We start from the raw sequence: 20,273 nt of genomic DNA on the forward strand, positions 1-20,273 counted from the left end.
ATATCTACACCTTCATGATGGAGAAATGCACTTTCATGATGGAGAAAGGCACTATCAGCCTTCCCCACAGAGACCATACAAAGACACTAAATATTTCTGCCCCAAAGGGATCCTGTCTGTGCTGGCTCATTTCGTATATGTGCTGAGAAATGCACACGTGAAGTGAGCCAGCACTGACCAAGATTCAAGAGCTTAATTTAGTTGTTGGTGGCAAGTAAAGCAAAGGCCTCTCCTCTGGTCCTCTTAATCCCTACATCCACGTCATTCCAGAAAGGCATTTCTCTGCCTGCTGGCAGCCCTTGACTGAGAGTACGTTGGCATCATCCTTTTTTTAACTTTGTCCAAAAATTGAGCTTTTTCCTTTAAGAAACCCTGGCACAGAACATCAGATCTACCACTTTCTGACCCAACTGCAGGGATGAGGGTGTGAGGGAGGCAGCACAAAGAGAAAAGGAGAGTTGACATTTGACTCAAGAGATTGCTGTATAATAGTGGGACACCTTCACAGTGCCTGCTTAGAAATTCTGACCCTTTACTATCTGACCCCATTGCCAACCCCCACCCAGCACAATCTGTTGGGATCTTCACTTGGGGAAAAGAGGACAATGGAAAAAGTCAAAAAACAACGGAAAATTCTACCATGTGGTATATTAAATTAGTAGTCATCAAACTTTTTGAAGGTAGGGCACATTATTTGTTCAAAAAAAAAAAAAAGACAAGATAGCAGTGTATGCCTGTAATCCCAGAGAGGCTGAAAAGAGAAGATTGCTTGAGCCCAGGAGTTCAAGACCAGCCTGGGGCAACAGAGAGAGAACCTGTTTAAAAAAAGACAAAAGAAAAAACAAGAGTCCTAGAGAAAAAAAAGAGTCCGTGGAGAAAAAAAAAAGTAAAAACATGCCTTCACACACACATTAAGATGTCAGTGTACAAATTAGTTTTGATTTGGAAATATCACATTGGTGCCCGAATAACTGGAGATGCCCTGAGGTATCATAAAAACAGAGGTGGGTAATCATTCTTCTAGAGTTGAGACCTCATCACACTCAGTGTTGATGCGCCTCAACAGGTGAGTGAGACAGATGTACAGGAGAGGAGTGTAGGTCAGACTAAAGACCTACACTCCTCTCCTCCCAGTGTTTCTCCAAGGCATGTGTCATCCAGATGGGAGAGGACACTGCATCCTTGTTAACATTAAATAGAAATGGAAAACAATTCATGCTGGCAATTACCATCTCTCTTTGCCAACAGTTTACTTCCTGTCCCTACAACTTAACCACCTCCAGGTACCACCTTTGGACTTCCATCTAGCCTCCAACTCAACTCAACAGAAAAAAAAACCTCATTCAAAAGAGATGAGCCTGAAGGGAAAGAAAAAGGATTACAGAGAAAAAAGCCATGATTTACCTTTAAAATAATGACTCATTTTATTTTTTTCTTTTAATATGTAGTTATAAATATATTTTGTCAAAATATATGATCAATATGGTCAAAACATTTGCACGTAAAGTCATAAATAAGGTCAAGGTGAATGTTTAGGGGTTTTTTTCCTTTTTTTTTTTTTTTTTTTTTAAAAATAGAAGTCCAGCTATAAGGAAGCAGTCTGTGTAGTGTGTGGGTGAGTGGATGGGAACGTGTGTGTATAGTGTGTGTGTGTGTGTGTGTGGTGTGTGTGGTGTGCATATCTGTCTGTCTATCCTCAAGGACAGCCTGATTTCAGCGGCACCCACATCCCTCTACTACCATCTCTTGATAATTTTTCAGTACCACTTTGTCATACTCATCCAGGTACAGCATGGAGATGGCGCTCAGTTCAGTGGGCACACAACAGGCTTTGGGGATACTGGAATTGACAGAATTGACCAGGGTCTGCACAATGGCATGGTTGGTTGAGTTGAGGTGGTCAGCCAGTGGAAAGGGGCAGTCCCCATGGCAGTAGAAGGCCTGGTAGCCTGGTGGGGCCACAATCCAGTCATTCCAGCCCACATCACTGAAATCCACGTAGAGTGAGTGGCGCCGGCAGTTCTTATTCTTCTTCCGGGCCCGCTGTGGGTGATGCTTAGGGCTACGCTTGGCCCTCCGGCGTCGGGTTAAAGCATGGCCCCGGCCATCATGGCCAAAGGTGACCAGGAGGGGCCGGAGTTGGGCCCAATTCCCACTCCCTTGAGGTAACGATCGTCTAATCCTGACATGCTGGCCCTGGTGGGTCCGAGTTTGATGGAGGTGAGTCACCTCAATGGCCAGCCCATAGTTCGGCTGCTTCTCCCGGGTCCAGCGAAGGACCGCTGGGCTCACATCAAAAGTTTCCCACCGTGTCACATTGTGGTGGACCAGTCTCGTGTCCAGTAGTCGTATGATGAGGTGCCCAGGCACCACTTCTGTTGGGGGCTTCATAACCTCATAAATGTTTATACGGTGGAAGCCCCGTTCCCAATCAGGGCCCTGGTCCACCTGCTCCCGGAAGAGCCGCAGCTCTGCGGAGGAGATCACCTCGTTCTCTGGGATGCTGCTGAGGTTAAAGAGGAAACGAAAAGCAGAGTTTTCACTGATCCCTGGGATGTTCTCCAGATGTTCTAGGCACAGTTAGGAAGGAAGAGGAAAAGAAAAAGCACATGAACTTTTCTCAAAGACGGAAGTCAAGAGATAGCTCAGGGTTGGATGATCAGTGGTGAATTCTGCTTATGCAGGGGGAAACCTACTGGGGGGAATAAGCATACCCCTTAATTTGAAGGAGCATATAAGTGGGGCAGTTAGCAAACCCGCAAAATGTGTCTAGCATTTCTCAAGCACCAAAGACAGAAACTATCTACCAGCCTCCTTGATATTTCTAATAATTTCCATGTGTCAACTCCTGTATGGCACCACTATCAGACTCCTCTTTTAAAACCCCCTCTTGGCTTTGTGTCCAGTTTTCTTTACAAGTGGTTGTAAAGAAAAAGAGGGGCCAATAGAGTACAGGCAGGAGGAAACATGCACACAGCCACCCTCTCCCTCTTCCACTATTGAGTATTACTAAACATTTCCCCAGTGATCTTGGAAACACAGAGCATGCCTTGTTGATCATGTTACAGAGGGGAAAATAAATTCCAACACAGTAATGATGCTGGTGGATTAATAACTCAGATTTACTTTGGAAAAGAAACATCCGCTAGGAAACATTCAGATCGGATTACAAGGCCCCTATTGAATAAACCCGACAAACACACAGCTGTAATATTAAATTCAGAAGGTGCTTTGAAAAAAACGGGCAGAAAATCCAGCAGAAAAGGCTTTGATATAGCAAAAACACACCGCTGGGGTGAGCCCACGTCTGAGTGCTGTCATTCCCCTTCCCCTGAACACCTCCCGCTCTGTCTCCAAAAAATAAGTTCGGCTACAGCTCTGCAAATTCTTGGAGGTAAGCAGCTCTGTTCCTCAGCCTGCTAGATTGGGGCTTTGATGTAACCCGAACTCTTCTTCCCGAGGGCTTTCACTGCCCCGTAGCCAGCCCTGCTAGCCCTCCCCCACGCAGACTGGGGGCAGAGACTGACCTTCGTGGTGGAAGCTCCTCACGGTGTTGGCCCGGCTAGCCGGGCGCTCAGGATACTCTAGACCAGTGTTATGGAACTGCTCTTCCTCCTCCTCCCCAGACTGAAGCCGGTAAAGATCTCGCATGTAATCCGGAATGACTGCACTCTTGCTAGGCTGCGGGCGGCGGCGCAGCCCGAACATCTGCAGAAGCGTGGCCTCGAAGTCCCGCAGGAGCTCATGGCTCTGCCCTGAGCGGCGTCCTCCCGCGTGGCCCTGAATCTCGGCAACTTTTTTCTTCCCGTTCTCAGGTATCAAACTAGCATGGCTCGTGCCTCCTAGCAGGACTTGGCATAATAAAACGACCATCAGCATTCGGTTACCAGGAATCATGGTGTCTCTGGGGAGGGGGAGGGGGTGGAAGGTTAGAGAATAAATAAACACAATAAATAGGGAGAAATAGTGATGTCTCTGCATATGCATTTAGGGCTACAAATGGAGGGTCAAGATGGAAAGCAGGTCAGAAAGATCAAGTTTGTGTCTTCTCCCCCACACCACACCCCCCCCCCCACCCACCAGCTGCAGCCCTGCACGGCCTGAAAGTAAGAATTGCCCTGTAATTACTTGGTCTAACTTGTTTACAGTCAAATAACCCCAAATCAGATAGCCTCCATCCTGTTAATCTTTTTTTGTCCTAACTGCTATCTGAGCCATGATCTCAGCGTGGCTTCTCCAAGGATAAACAGTTAACATTGAGGGGGTAAAAAGGGGTGGGGGAGGGAGAATTAAAATGACATTGCTCTCCACTTTAGACCTTCAGCTTCTCTCCCTTTTCCTCCACCCTCAGAGCCCAACTTTCACAACTTCCAGTTGGTTCGCAGCCAGAGGGCGGGAAAGTGAGAGGCAGGGGCTGGGCGAAGATAGAGGGCGACAGGGTCCGGAATCCGAGAAGGTGGTCTGGGAACTAAACGAGTGGCTTGAGGGCTTATTTTATTGCGGCGATCAGGTTGAAATGCTCCAGCCAAAAGCGCCTGATCGTGGTCGCTCACCCGCAGAGAAGGGAAGAGAGACGGTTCCGGAGACCTCGGTGAGTTTTGACAAGAGGCTGGGAACGTGCCACGGAGACACTGGGTGCTCCCCGGGGCAAGTAGGGTAGGAGAAGGGAGGGGTTAGCCCTCTTGGTATAACCCCGGGCTTTCATCTCTTCAGCCCCCTCTCACTCCCCTTTCTTGCAATCCAGAGAGGGCGAGTGTGCACCAGCAGCACTTTAAAAGGAACTGGTACGCTTCGAGCGCCTTGGCTACCGGGCTAAGAAGGGAGCGACAGTGCTGCCAGGGAGCGGAGTGTGGACATTGCAAGGGAGGTCCGACGGGAGGGACAGCCGGCGAGCAGGGGTGGTGAGGGCAGAGTTAATTCCCGGGAGGGGGAAGGAAGAGGTGTCTACTCACTGACAGAAAACAAGGCATATAATAACAGTCCATGATTCTTGACAGCCAATCTTGAACAAACTTGCTGGAAAGGCTCAGGGAAGCTGCAGCAGTGCGTTGCTCGGGATGGCACTACGGAATGGCTCCTAAAAGGAATATTTGAATATAATGAGACTCCGGCGCAGACAGGCTCTGTTTTTCTTCCAACCCCTCGGAGTCACGTGAGCGCTGAGGCCCCTCCTGCAGAGGGCGGTGAAAGGGCCCGCGCGCCCTCCCCTCCTTCACAGTCCCCGGCCCCTCGCGGGTCCGCCCCCTCCAGGCGAGGCCAACCTTCGCGCCCGCCGCCTGAGCCTCAGCGGTCCGGGAGGAGCTCCCGGCGGCGCTCCGCAGAGCCCTCCGCCGGTGCCCGGCCGCCGGCGAGCTTCCCGGGCTATGGGCGCAGCGCGCTGAGAACCTGGTTCTCCGCACTGTACGTTGGGCTGGGCCCCGGGCCAGGCAGCCTGAAGCCGGAGGATGTGGGGCTCACTGAAGGGGCTGCGTCTTGCAGCTCTATCCCCGCCTAAGTGGGGCTGGGAGCGGGGTCGGGAGAGCCTCACCCCCGCCCCCCAAAGCCTCACCGCCGAGAGGCACTTAAAAAGGAAAGCGCCGAGGGACCCTGCACACGCGCGTGTACACACGCGCGCGTGCGCGAGCGCGCTCCCCGCCGCTTCCTCCCTAGGGTCTCCGCGAGGCCAAATACTGCTCCCAATGACAGCCAGTGACCCCAGCCAGTCACGCCTGCTAAGGCTCGGACGAGCCGGGCCACCGATCTAGCTCCCGGCTGAAAGCTGCCAACCCTGTCACGCATGGGGCCAGGAATGGGGTGCAGGGAGGTGTTAGAGGGTGATCGCTGTGCGAAAGTGAGGGGGAACGGTTACTAGTATGCTCCGGGACCATTACGGAGAATCCCCGCACCGAATCGGCCGCTGCACGGCCCGTCTCCCCCGGCAAAGCAGACCCGCGAAGAAGCCATTCCAGGCGGAGGGACAGACGCCACCCGGACTCGCAGCTCCGGGAAGATTCAGAAAGGCGTCGCTGCAGAAAGGACGCATCACAGTTTTCAGATCTTAAAGTCGCCGAGGTTTTACAATTCCCGACCCCGCGCAGAAAGGAAATCCCACCTTGTTCCCGGGAGTCGAGAAAACTGGGAACAGCTTTGGGCCTGAGCTCGACCTCTGCGTCTGCGTCTCTCTCGCCTCGGCTTGGCTTATTTTTTAAACAACCACACTCCTTCCCCCGCCACTTCCTTCCCCCACCTCCTTCCTCCGTTGCACCAGCAGCAGAGTCGCAGCAAATACTCCAAGAATTTTACCTACCCACAACTCAAGCAATTACTGGGATGCCCTGCCTAATCGAAGATACAGCCGCGCGCGTGGGTAGCTCAACTCAAGGGCCTCTCGGAAAACCCGACCCGGCGCAACTGAGCGTTCAGCAGGGGCCGGCGCGCCAGGTCGCCCCCGGGTCCCGAGCCCCACGACTCCTGCCCCAAAGCCCACTCTACCCGGCCTCCCTTTCCTGAGGCTGCTCCCAGTTGCTGCTTTGGGTCGCTTCGGAGCTCGAGGGTTCGGGTTGCCTGCCGCCCCACTCTCCATGCACACACTTAGTTTTTTTCTTGGGGGCACTTGTAGGTAGACTTTGAGGAAGAAGAGTAAAGGATCGAGCAGCTCAGTTCTCCCTCCCGGCCGTGGTTGCCCGGCGCGGACTGACACCTCCGGTCCGGGTGCGGAGGCGGCGGGCGCCCCTGCGCGACAGTCCGCGCCCAGCAAGAGCGTACGGCTTTCGCCTGTTCTGATCCCGCGCCACCGCTGGGGCGGACTGCGAAAGGATTGGGAATAGCAAAGGGTTTGTTTTGTTTTGTTTTGAGACGCAGAAGCCCTTTAAAAAGCCCAGCGAGGGGAGCTCCAGAAGTAGAGAAAGCAGAAGGAGGCAACCTGGTGCCCGCGGAGCAAAGCGACCGTGGAAGGGGCGGGCACCCGGAATCCCCGGACAACCCTCGGCCCTGAGGAATCTCCTAGGGCGGGAGCTCGCGGTTCTACAACTGAGAGAATAGGGAGAAGAGGGATTTGTCTTTTAATTTAGGATTCACCAGGATTCATCTCTCATCACATTTTTCTTCTCAAATTTTTAAATTCAAAAGATAAAAGCCAAAAGAACTTTCATCCCCAGCACCCTTTCCTAGGGGAAAGGTGTGGAACTCAGGGTGATTGTCCTTCACTTCCCTTCCCGAATCTTTTCCTAACGCCGAAAACTGTTTAGAGGTGTTTACCAAGTATGTATTTTTGGGGGTGTAACGTCTCACAAAGCCTTCAACTCATAAACTGCGATCCTTGCAAACCATCCTCCAAAGCAGTGCCTAGGAGGCGTCTGAGGCCCCGGGACCAACTCCCGCTGGCAGAAGTCTGCAGGGACCCGGGGAATCACGGGATCCTTTTCCGTCGGATCCGGACCGGGAGGGTCAGGAAGGGCCGCGAGTCTGCCTTTGGTCCCGCCAGGAACTCCCCATAGGACACGACACCACAGGAACGTGTCCTGGGAGCCCCTGGCATCCTGGATGTCGTCCCTACGGACCCTACACCGTGAAATGATAGAGGAGAGGCTCCTTGGGTTCCGCAAGTCAACGAAAATAGCTTGTGGAGAAGGCGCGTCCCTCAAATGCAGTTCGCAAGCTCTCGGGGCGCCCCGCCAGCTGGGGGCCAGGTTGGGTGACACTCCCCTCGACAAAGCCTCTGGAGCGGCGCGCACTCTCCAGAGGCCAGCAGGACTGCGCTCCCTACCCCAGAAACACCTCCAGCTAGGTGCTCGCTCCCCTTGTCGACGTCGTTCTGCCCCCTCACTCTTTCCGGACCTCAGAGCCGGCTCTTGCCTTCCTCCTCCCACCCTTTCCGTCCGAGGATCGCAACCTCCAGCCCACCGGCAACGCGTTCAGCCCAAGACCCCACAGTTTTTGTTTCCAACGTTCACCTACCAAGGGCTTCTCCAGTTTCTGCCCTCCTGCCCCGCACCTCCCAAAGGTGGGAATCTCCCAGGGACTGCTGGACAGAGAAGGCCTGGGCAGGGGCAGTAGCCAAAATTTAAATGTCTTTCAGCGCCAGCATCCCTACCTCCTGCACCACTATTAGAAAATAATTAGGCCACCTTTTGCCTCGGTCATAGCCTGAGCCCCCAGCTTCTTCCCTCCAAGGAGGCTCCTAGACCTCTGCCTGACTCCCCTCACCAGGTCGCCTTGCTCACCATAGGTCCCTGCAGTAGCGGGCTCGCCAGCAGCAGCTCCTGGGGACCTCTGAAGTGTTGCAGAGAACCTGGGCGAGGGTCGGGGACTGGGGCGCTGCAGGCTCGAGACAGCTTGGACGAGAATCCCATCGGGGAGACAGGCGAGATACTCAGCCCGAGCAGCAGCGGCTTCTCAGGCTCGCGTCCCTCGGCTCGGATGCCACACTCACCTAGCTTCCGGGCCGGACTCCGCGCTCCTTCCCTCCCTCCCTCCTCCTCTGCCTTCTCGCATCTTCCTTCCTCCTCTTTCCCTCCCTTGCTTTCTTTCTTTCCTTCCTCCTCCTCTTCCCCGGCGGCCCCTCCCTTCTTCCCTCCTCCCTCGCTCGCCTCCCTTTCTGGGGATGGGAGCCCCGCCCACATCCTCCCCTCCAGCCGCCCGGCCTCGCCTAGCAGGCCCGGGTCCCGGAAACCCCGGCAGCGCCCGAGTCCGCAGCTGCCGTCAGGGCTGGGACGCCGCTGCCTCCAGCTCTGGGAGGCGGCCGGGGCTCACCTGGGGACCACGTGCGAAGGTACTAGAAAGCATGCACCGACTAGTCGCCGTACCTTCCAAAAATACCCATGGGAGTCTGGGCTTCCCTGAGTTTAGTGTAACTGCTGCCCAAACTGATGATTAAAACACTGAGTAATCACCATTTACTCCGAGTAATTAGAGATAATGAAACACCTCTAAAATCAGGTTATGGAGAAAGGAGCTGTTGGATCGGTTTAAAAGGTGGCCTTCCATAAACTGTTAAAGGATTTCCAAACGTTGGGAAACAGGCTGTGTGCAGAACTGTGTGCCAGAGATAGATACCTCTTCACCTCTTCGGCTTTTAAAAGGTGAATTTCCTTCCAAAACATTCTTAAAGTGCATTTTGTGGAAAGCCTTGGTGATGACCCTCAGGTAGACCCCAGTAAAGGAGCTCACTTCCCTCCTCCCCCAGGCCTAAAGAGGTGGCCTGCAGACAGTCTGGGGCCACGTTTTTACAGTTAGAAAAATCTGGTTCTAGCCCAGAAGCCCTCTTAAGAACCTGCACTGCAGTTATTTTTGTTGGTGGTGTTATGGTTGTTGTTGATTTTTTTGTTGTTGTTCATTTTTGGTGTACCTCAGAATCCTGACACTCTGACTTTCCAGGGAAATCACCGCAGAAGCAATAACCTTTTAGGCCACAGAGAGACAAGAAAAGATGCCCTTTGGTCTGTTTTTAAAGGAAAAGGGGGAATGGGGAATTGACCCTTTCATATAAAAACATTTTAGTAATCATATTAGCAGGGAGGTGGGATGTGGTGGCTTTTAAACCTTCCCAAACAGTAACTAATTTCACACACTGCCTCTGATGGAGCTGTGAGGGAGCTATCAGGCTCATCTCTGTTTTACAAACAAGGAAGGGAAGAACAACCAGGTTAAAGGGACTTGCCCAGATCCCTGAAGTAAATCACAGCCTCTGCTCCAGAGCTAATGCTTTAGGGCAGGGTTGAGGCTCACCGCCTGAGCTCCAGGTAGCCAGGGGAGTGCTGGAGAACTGAGCATTTCCTGTCCTGGATTTCTTTCCCTGGGACAGACATGACACTACTGTCTCCACAAAGCATTTAGGTCTTTACTAAATTTACTAGGTCTCTGAGTGGCGTATCTATAAAAACTTTACATTTATACACCTTCAATATTGAAAAAACAAGAACTACTTCCAGTGTGGAACACAGATTACAAAGGGTGGGTAATACCTGAGATCAGAGAAGCGACTGTAAGACCAAGGCCAAGAAGTCCTGCCATCTTGTCCAGGCCTAGTGTGGTCTCCTGGCCTTACAATGCACCAAACAACGGAAACAAGCTGCTTGGCTTTGGGCAAGTCCTTTCATTCTTATGAGTCTCCATTTTCTCATCTGCAGAATGAAAGGATTGGGCCAGATCATCTCCATGCTCCCTTTATATGTGAACATGATTTGATTATTTAATTGTAATTTTAGCCAACATCCATCTTGTTTTATTTTAAATCATTCTTGAGTCCACCTCCTCTAAGAACCTCTGATTAAAATAGGGCAGGCAATAACATCACCCCAAAAGAATGACAAAATATCTCTCCAGCTTCCAAATACTCAAAATGACAATTAATTATTAAAAATAACTACAGAAAATTAAAACTCCATTAAATAGTTACCTAATGAACCTCCTGCAGCATCAGGCAGCGTGCTCCTTTAGCACAGTACCTGAAGTAAAGACAGATTAAATGCTCATTGAGCCCCTCAATCAACCACTATTGTTTTAATCATTTAAAAAGTGTTTCTTAATATTTAAACTCAGAAACAACAGCGATATGTTGTATTTAAAGGCAAGACTTCATTTTATTTTAAAGCACCAATGTCATTTTGGGGCTTTTTTAATCCCAAAGGTATTTGAATGACAGCTATTGTCTCATTTTGCTGCAGCCCAGACAATAAAGTGGCCACTGATTGGCCCATCCATGAGTCTGTGACACTCACAGTCCGGGAGTTTCCAATTAAGCTACCTGACATATTTTGTTTAGACCCTGATATGAATCTTCAGATATGTGATAAGAGAACTCAGCTTTAGTTCTCTTGGGACAGCTTGCTTTCTTTCTCCACATTTTAGATGGGTGCAAGCCATCTGTTATCAACTGCTTTTACCCACGCCTCCTTCTCCCCCCTTACTCATGCCAAAAAACAAATTACTTGTGGGTTAGAGAGCTAAATCAACCACAGCCTAGTGATCAGAGTTGGTGAGAAGAATCAGTTCAGTCCTTTTCCCTAGCTCAAGCTTACCTGTGAATTTTCACATTTTTATAGAGTGTCGTCGATAGACCAAATGAAACTGTACCCTTAAAGCATATTGATGAAGAGGAGAAACCCACCATAATGCAGGAGCAACTATTGCTCCTATGGTGCTACTGCTGAATGGAGGGCATTTGTTTGCTGGGCTTTTCCTGGAGAGCATTAAGAAAGAGTAGCTGGTCAATAGCCTGTCCGCGAGCCCTTGGGACAGCCTTTTTCAAAGTATGTTATCAGGACAATAAGCCTCAGAGTAGGGTGAAAGTGTAGATACAGTGCAGATTGCCTCGCCCTGTCCTAAATCTGGAACCAGAAATCTGTATATTTCACAAGGTTCTCTGGTCATTCTAAGCACACTAAAGCTTGAGAGCTACTGTTTTAAAAGTTTTTTTGCTTACATTTTCTATGCTAAGTACCATTAAAAGGCTGATACCAAGGCATCATTAAATAGGCATGGACTATGCTTGGCTTGAGCTTTATAAACTGTTAAATATGGCAATTATAGTATCACTATGCCCTGAACACACCAAGTAGGTCTATGCAAGTGAAAAGATAATCCTATAGATATAGTAGTCCCTAATTCCCCATCCCCAGTTAAGAACCGTATCAGGTCTTCAAACCTTCTTTGCCAATTAGGTATCCGGTGAATCTATGGAGGGAATTTCCAGAATCATTGCTAAGTTTTGAGACACAATAAGATAGATCAATTGGAATTGGAATTGGACTTGACATTGGAATTGGAATCAATCTCTGAAATCGGCCGGAAACATTAGTTTTCCTCTTATTAATATTTATCATATGTTATATATTTGCCCTCTATGTCTCTGGCCCACACAACAACCATTATCAAATCCCTGTCTTACAGATAAGAATCTGAAGTTTAGAGAGGTTATGTAAGTGTCCAAGGTCACAAAGCTAAAAAGTGGTGGACCCCAAATCCAAACTAGGTCAGTCTGTCTCCTCTCCCTGGGCCTGCAGATGGGGGAGCAAGTGAGGGGTGGTGTTGTGGATGGATCCCCGGAGCTTATCCTGGAAGCTTTCCCCAGGCCAAGGCACCAGCTGCTGCTCCATCCTGGCAGCATGCTATTACCAAGAATTTCAGGATATTTTCCCAGGTTCTTAGACAGCAAAACAAAATCAAGACCCAGAAAACTGTTTCTTCTTGACATGACTACATAAGCCCACCTTAGGGTAAGACTTTTATGTGACCTTTCCTGAGAAAAGGTTGTGATCTTGAGAAAGAAGCTGATTATTATTGCTGAGTTCAAGTTTCCTCCTTGTAAAATGTGAGGCTTGAACAGGGTCCTCACAGGTCTTTCTCAGGCCCCCAAATACAGAGACAGTATATCCTGGTAGTTAAAATCAGTCAAATTGCTTAACCTCCAGTGTCTACTCATTATGTTTTGTCTACATAGATCTGACCCATGAACACAATTCTGCCAAGGTAACTACTCACTGTCAAAATCATACCTACTCTGAGCAATTAGTTTTTACTAACAGTCTGAGATTTAATGGCATGTCCAAAAAGCATTTTCCGTCTGATTTTTTGGATTCCTAACACTTCTAACTTTTAAGAATGTTTTCCCTATCCCTCTGGCTAAAACATAAACTCATTTTCTTTTCCCTGATCTAAAGATGAACTTTTAACCCAATTGCACAAGTTGTTACTTCTCTAAACATTTAATATTGTTGTCAACCTTTGATAATGCCTCACTCAAACTAAGTAATACAGAATGCTGATATTTTCTTGTGACCAAAAGAAAATCCAATACTATTTCAGTTCCCTATGTTTTAAATTGTTGCCTTGCTACTTTCTGGAGTATGAACCTTTCTAAAGAAAATCCTTCAAAATATAAAATCCAAAATGGACAGAGAAATCTAAATGAACCCCCAGTGATATCAGACAGATGAAAAGACTGTTTTTATGTCATAACATGTTTAACATGTGGATGGCAGACAGGGCATGGATATGGAAATTCTTTTTTTTCTAAGGAATGATCAGGATAGGATTGGCACGCAATGACAGATATTTGAGTTTTGACTATTCTCAGCTTTGTCTTCAAAAAAAGTAGTCAACTGCATGCACTTGATTCTGCAACAGGGTTGCTGTTTGAAAATAAATTCTTTTAGAGGATATCAAAAAGATTAAACCTTGAAATGTCTGTTTTGTGCTCATACATCCTTCTCATTCTCTTTTTCTGACCCTCGTGTGTGGGAACAGTGTGACCTGAACAAGAATGTAAGTGTCACTATAGGATGAGTGACACTTGGAAGCGAGGGCAGAGTGCTAGCTACATAGATACCTGACTCTACCAAACGGTTATTGTGGTTCCCCAATCAGATGTCAATTGGGGAATACCAGCTAATATTCTACCTTAAATTCATGCTAAAAGCTTTCTAGTCTTTCTCAAGGAAAGCTGTCCAAAGGGATACATGAACCAAGGAATTGTCATTGTATAAGTAAAACCTGGATGTTTTTTACTAGTAGTCCACATATTTCACAGCCCTTTGGTGGGGAGCCTTTTTCTTTAATGTTCTGATCAAGAATAATTGCACAGTATTTATAAATCCTCTCAGGAATTAAGTATAGATGTAATATACAACTCAAAATGCTTGTTGATGTTCACTTTGTAAAAATTCATCAAGTTGTATACTTTAATATTCAGGTACCTCCTTTTTGTATTGTATATTTTTTAATTAAATGCTTATGGAAACTACACTTTTGAAATTATTTTTAAAAATTATTTTCTTTGACCATTAGTTGAAGCCCACTAGCAATATACAATGTTTTCACTGTGGACAGCAGACAGGGCATGGATACAGAAATTCTTTTTTTTCTAAAGAATGGTTGGGCAGGGCAAAATAAGGGAGAGCCTAATCTATGGTCCTCTGGTGGCCACAGCACCCGAGAAACTGTCCTGTGGCTTCAGAAAATCCACTCTGGGGCCACAGAAGAAAGAACAGTTGCAAGAACGAATGAAGGCCTGGCCTCTGGGGACCAGTGCAGCCCAAGGTAGAAGGCGAGGTGTCTGGCACAACCTTGTCAAGTTTCTTAAACTCTTGGGAGGGCTAGTAAGCACTGGGCCAGAACAGAGGCTCCTGGAGGCATCTGAGACTTGTGCTCAGCTCTTCCCTTCCTTGGCTTCTCTTGCTAAGAAGCTCAGACTGGCACTGCTAACCATCAATCTCTGGGGTGAAATGGCAAGGTCATCAGATATGCATTTCTTTTTTTTTTTTTTTTTTTGGGGGGGTGGGGACAGAGTTTTGCTCTTGTTGCCCAGGCTGGAGTGGAGTGCAATGGCGCAATTTTGGCTCACTGCAACCTCCGCCTCCCAGGTTCAAGTGATCTCCTGCTTCAGCCTCCCAAAGTAGCTGGAATTACAGGCACCTGCCACCGGGCTCAGCTAATTTTTTTTGGTACTTTTAAGTGAGACTGGGTCTCACCATTTTGGCCAGGCTGGTTTTGAACTCCTAACCTCAGGTGATCAGCCACCTCTGCCTCCCAAAGTGCTGGGATTACAGGCGTGAGCCACGGGGACTGGCCAGATATGTATTTCTTAGGATAGAAACGCAGGAAGCTAAAACGTCATCCAAAACAGATAACAGTTTAAGAAAAAGAAATGGGCTCCACCCCCAGGTTCTGGGAGCCGTGGGCTTAGGAGACGGGCTGGGGAAAGGATAGTGATAGAAAAAATGGGACTCCCAAGTGACTGTCTTGATCCCTCGCCAAAGCTGAATCCCAGCTCTGATGCAGAGAGATGGAGCTAAGTGCGCGTGGCAGGGCTTTGGCCCTCTTCAAAATCTTGCACCCACAGGGCCAGGCTCAGAGATTGTGAGAACTCAATTTCAAGGAGTCAGAGAAATCGAAGAGAGGTGTTGAGAGGCTAGGCTGCAAGTAAAGTATGAGGTGAGGGGTTCAAGAAGGGAGGGAGTCCTGCTCTTGGAGAGAAGCCCAGATGCACCCTTCACTCACCTCCTCCAGGCAGAATGAATGGGAAGTTCGGAGTCCCTCGTTGTCTTTCTAGACTGCAGCTGGGTCAACACACTGGGGGCAAGAGGCTCACCAGCCCCAGTACCTCCCACCCCTCCCCGAGCCAGCTAAGGCAACTTCCCAGCTCCTTATCCTCATCCTCTCCCTGATTAGACGCAGACTGGACTTCTCCGGTAAACCCTAGAAACGTCCGCGTGCTCCTCCGACACCCCAGGGCCACCGGAGGAGAGCAGTGGGGTGTGAGAACTAGGCTCTTTCCAGTGGGGTGGGGCGCGGGGCGGCTACTGCGCCCTCCCCTGGGGCACTCCTCGCGGGTCCCTGAGGCGTCGCCCTAGTAAGCTTCCACGCGCGTCAGCGAAGGGTGGGTGGAGAGTCACCCTGACTGCGCCCCTCCCGCGCGCTGCCCACCGCCACGCCACCTCTACCGCGCCAACCTGGCCCTCCCGCCTTTCTCTTGCCCTGATTATTTTTAGTTCGGCTGCTGCACCTCCCTGCCTGCAACAGCTCGCCCCGCTCTCAGACCCGTTTTGCAGGATTTGTGCCCCTGGTGGCTAACCTGACCCACACTTGAATAAACAGCGAGTGCCCGGGCAACCTGGATGAGCCACCCGCGCGAAATTTCCATCCATCTGCATGAGAGGTTCCCGAGACACTAAGCGTTCTCGCCTAACCAGAACTTGGAATCATTGGACCATCCCCGGAATGAATGAATGAAATGTTTAAAACGAAAGGGTCATGAGGTCTTAAGGCTCTGGAGGGACAATTTTGCCCCTGCTCCCTGACGTTCTCTCCGTGAAGCCGAAGGTAATGCCAGGACAACAAAGATACGGGAGCCCCGATAATACTCGCAGAAAATTAAATTGGGATAGTATTTGTTAAGCTTGCTTTCCTAACTAGCTACCCCCTCCACTACCCCTCCCATCTTAAGACAGGCTTTCCAGGTGGCAGAGGATGGCTTTTCTCATCAGTCAAGGAAAAGAGCTTGCTCTCTCAATGTCTGAGTTTGTGTGAGGAGCTGTTTCCACTTGCCAAGCTCAGCGGTACCTGCAAGTTGATGCAATAGCAGGAAAGTGAGATTCGTAAGGCCTGGAGGAGGTGTGAGGTTGCCAGAAGCCGCTTCGGATGGTCATTCATTCCCTGGTGGGTTAGTGAATCACTGCACAACAACCTGAAGGGCTCCAGCCTTGCTGCAAGCCAGTCAAACAAAAAGAAAACAAAACCAGGAGTTTCCTTTATTCAGCATAAAGGGATAGCTTTTGAAGGTTTTTCCTCAGGATTTTGATTTTTATTCTGAAAATCCGAGTTTTGCTTCTTGTTCCCCTCCAACATGTTAGGATGCCAACTACAGGTGACAGGTAAACGCGCCTTCAGTTTACACCCAAATGTGCTGTGGCACTCTGTCATCTGACTAGTTCTACAGCTAGAACCCAAGGAGTTTGGATGAACCAGTTTTATTTCCCCAGTTTTAGATGAATTCCAGGGGGGAAAAATGGGGACAAAAAACAGGTGATTGAGGGACTAAGATTCTCAAGGGGTGAATAAAAGTGATTGTTGGCTTTGTTTGTTGTACTTAAACTAAGTTAATCTCTTCGGAGATTCTTAGGTCTGCCAGCTGGCTTCATTAAGAATCCCTGGATGGATTTTAGGGGATCTGTGAAAACCCTGACATTTATGCAGATATTTGTTATGTAAATTTAAAAGTTCTTGGGGGGTGCAGAACTATGCCTAAGTTTCCATGGCTAAATCTTTTCTATTGGGATATGTCTCCAAGTTTCACACATAAAAACGTTGATTCAGTGGGACATAGCTTTCACACTCAACAGAAAAATGTTCTTAACTCATCACTGAGACAACAGAAACTTCACTCTGTTAAGTGCCAACAGCCATAGGGGAAAGGACCCTGGCACAATAGTGGCCTGGAGCCTAAGTCCCTGCCCCGACCCATGTTAACTTTACCCACCAGTTACCCACTGAAGACTCTTGTGAGCATCAAACATTGGAGTGTACATGAAACCAGTTTACAGATCACAAAATACATGGCTAGTGGCATTTATGAAAATAAATGCTGATGGGTTTCCACATGCTAGTAATAATTAAATGAACGATTATGTGAATAATTGTAATTATGTGAATATTTGCATATTTTCTTCAACCATATACTTATAAGGGAAATCAACATACTTTGGATTCCTGACCATTGTCAGTCATATTGTTTCATCTCATTTAATCTTCAAAAATAAAACCCTTATGGCTTATATACTATAGTCACCAACACACACTGCCCACCCTCATCACCACGACCACCAACGTTCTTTTAGCATTTGAGGAAAGAAGTGTGGAGAGGTTAAGTAAATTGCCTAAGGCCACCCAGCTAACAAACACCAGGTTTTGATCTCAGATAAAGTTCCATTTACAATAGAGGAATATTAGAAAAAGAGCAAATTTTGTTCAGACTTAGGTAAATCTGATTCCTTGTGCATTTTGTGCAAATGTACAGGAGTTTTAAATAGAGCAGCCACACTGGAAATGGTCAGTCTTCTCATATACTCTTTGCTGGAAAACTGTCTTTAACCCATTCATTTCCTTTTCATTTCCTCCACAGTTCAGAGTCACTAGCACCTTAATGAAAATGTATACACATAGTGTTTTTATTAGTGGTATCTAGCTTCTTTAACTAATTAGGCAGCCTTAGAAGGGAAGGAGCATCTCTGTCCTCCACTTCTGCAACTTTTTCCAGTAACCCTTTGAACTAAGAACTATCATCTAGTATAGCCAATAGATGCCAAACTGAAATCACCAAATGGCTGAATATCTTACTCAAGGTTAATTAGCAAGAACATATCTCTTTTGTCTATAGCACCCAGTCGTGAAGCTAATAAAGACAAAACAGAAACATTTTGTGGCTTCCTGAGTTACAGGGTAATTTTTAAAAACTACCATGAGCTCTGATCTATTTTCTTTTAAATACTTTCTTATGTCTTGAGCACTGGCATGTGGGTTTGTTTAATGGGCAGTTCTCCTATTTTTTTTCTCTTTAGCATAAAATCCTTAATAGCAAACTATACACTACACAGTTTGTGGATTTTCTGGAGAACAGGAAGACAACTGTTTTTGATCTATAATTAAGTTTTAATTATATCTTGAGAACCAGTATCATAAAAATAATGAGTTGCTGGAGGTCAAGGCCTAAAAGCAAAATAAAAAAAAAAATTATGGATCATAGTAGGTACTTTGCTAAAAAAAATTATGAATGATGGTGTGCTTCTATAGAACTCAGATTGCTGGAATAATAGACAAAAACATCTTCTTAGCAATATTTTGATACTTAAACAAGGAGGAATTGCTAAAATGATTTGTTAAAGTGCTTTAATTGCTGTGGTGTGGTTTTTTAAAATACAGACTTGAAGTCAGGGAGCCTGGTTTCGGGCATAGCTAAAACCAGTTCATACTATTTGTATGAACATGGATATGCGACTTTATTTCTGGAGCCCTCTGTTTCTTGCTGAGTTATGTGGGCTATAGGAGATCTAAACTTCAGGGGTTGATGGGCTTTTTCTGCAAAGGGCCAGATAGTAAATATTTTAGGCTTTGTGGGCCATATGCTGTCTCTGTCATTATTTCTCTTCTTCCTCGTCTTTTTCCTCCCCCTCCTTTTCCTTTTCCTCCTCCCTGTTCTTTTTCTTCTACAATTGTTTACCATTTACATTTGTTGGCAAGGGCCACTGTAACAAACTACCACAAATTGGGTGGCTTAAACAACAGAAATGTATTGTCTCACAGTTTGGGAAGCTAGATGTCTAAGATCAAGGTGTTGACAGCGTTGGTTCTTTCTGAGAGCTGAAAGGGAGACACTGTTCCATGTCTCTCTCTTAGCTTCTAGTGGTCTAGTCTTTGGCATTCTTCAGCTTGAAGAAGCATCACCCCCATCTCTGCCTTCACATTCATATGGTGTTTTCCCTGTGTGTACATGTATGTCCAAACTTCCCCATTTTACAAAAACGCCAGTCGTAATGGGTCAGGGGCTCATTCTTTACCAGTATGATTTAATCTTAACGAATTACACCCGTAATGACCCTACTTCCAAATAAGGTCACATTCAGAGGTGCTGGATGTTCTGTTACTTCAACATATAAATTTGATGTCATCTCCTGTTATTCAATCCATAAAACCATTCCTAGCTCATAACCATACAAAAACAGGTCATAGGCCATAGTTTGCTGATCCCTCTAGTAAAGCTGCTGTTTACTCTAAAATCCTATAAACCTTTATTCTCCATTACATTATATGACAAATTATTGCTCATATTCATTTGACAAATTTTTACCAAGCACCTACATTATGCTAGGCACTGTTACTGGTGCTGGAACGTAGAAGTGAAAAATTGACGAAAATCATTGTCCTTCTGGGTCTTGGAATCTAGTAGGAAAGGCAGACCACCATCAAAATAAATAAGAACAATCCATTGCATGTTAGATGACAATAGGTATGAAGAATAAAAATGAAACGGGAAAACGAGATGTCCAAGGTGTTGAATTTTGACAGGGGGTCAGGTGATACATCACAGAAAGGGTGACATTTGAGCAGAGACATGAAGGAAATGAGGGAGCCAGATACATGGATACCTGGGGAAACAATGTCCAGTCAAAAGGAAGACCAATGACTACTCTGAGGTGGAGATGGGCTGGGTGTGCTCAGAAAACAGCAAGGAGGCAAGTGTGCTTGAGTGGAGGGAGCCAAGGGAGAATATCAGGAGATTACATCAGAGAGGTGAGGGAGGAGAGACGTTCCCTGGTGTATGTCTTGCACCACCACCTCTAGGGCCTGTGCTGGGACCAAGTGAGGCAAGCATGGCATCTAGGGCATGTAATTTAAGGAGGCAATCATTCCCAGGGTTGTACAAGTCCTGGATGCGCACCTGAGAGCAGTGCCTCCTTAAACCATTCACCCTAGGCACCTCTCTGGCCTCATCCCAGTTCTGGCTCCTGGTATGGGTTCTGGCTTCAATTGCAAGTGATACAGGAAGACTCTGGAGGGTTTTCAGCAGAAGAGTACCATGATCAACCTTAAATTTTATCAGGATCACTCTGGTTCCTGTGCTTAGGGCAAGGTTAGAATAAAGGAGACTTTCTTTTTTTCTTTTTTCTTTTTCTTTTTGAGACAGAATCTTGCTCCGTCACATCCAGGCTGGAGTGCAGTGGCATGATCTTGGCTACTGCAAACTCTGCCTCCCGGGTTCAAACGATTTTTCTGCCTCAGCCTTCTGAGGATATGGGACTACA

General features: G+C 47.5%; 1 protein-coding gene across 3 annotated transcripts; it reads right to left on the reverse strand.

Annotated features, from left to right (window-relative positions):
• Positions 1-1,405: 1,405 nt before the first annotated feature.
• BMP4 (bone morphogenetic protein 4) lies at positions 1,406-8,477 on the reverse strand. Of its 3 annotated transcripts, none has more exons than XM_035260550.3 (4): positions 8,411-8,477; positions 4,953-5,077; positions 3,528-3,851; positions 1,406-2,570 (listed from the first exon to the last, which is right to left on the reverse strand). In XM_035260550.3, the coding sequence occupies exons 1-4, from the start codon at positions 8,470-8,472 to the stop codon at positions 1,714-1,716; spliced, it is 1,368 nt and encodes a 455-aa protein (XP_035116441.1). In that variant the 5' UTR covers positions 8,473-8,477; the 3' UTR covers positions 1,406-1,713. The 3 variants fall into 3 exon arrangements, with proteins under 3 accessions (XP_035116441.1, XP_002753963.2, XP_003734050.1); XM_002753917.7 differs by having other exon boundaries at positions 3,528-3,904; XM_003734002.5 differs by having other exon boundaries at positions 3,528-3,904; positions 8,202-8,477.
• Between the last annotated feature and the right edge of the window lie 11,796 nt (positions 8,478-20,273).

This window comes from Callithrix jacchus, chromosome 8 (assembly GCF_049354715.1).
Source record: "Callithrix jacchus isolate 240 chromosome 8, calJac240_pri, whole genome shotgun sequence".
NCBI lineage: Eukaryota > Metazoa > Chordata > Mammalia > Primates > Cebidae > Callithrix > Callithrix jacchus.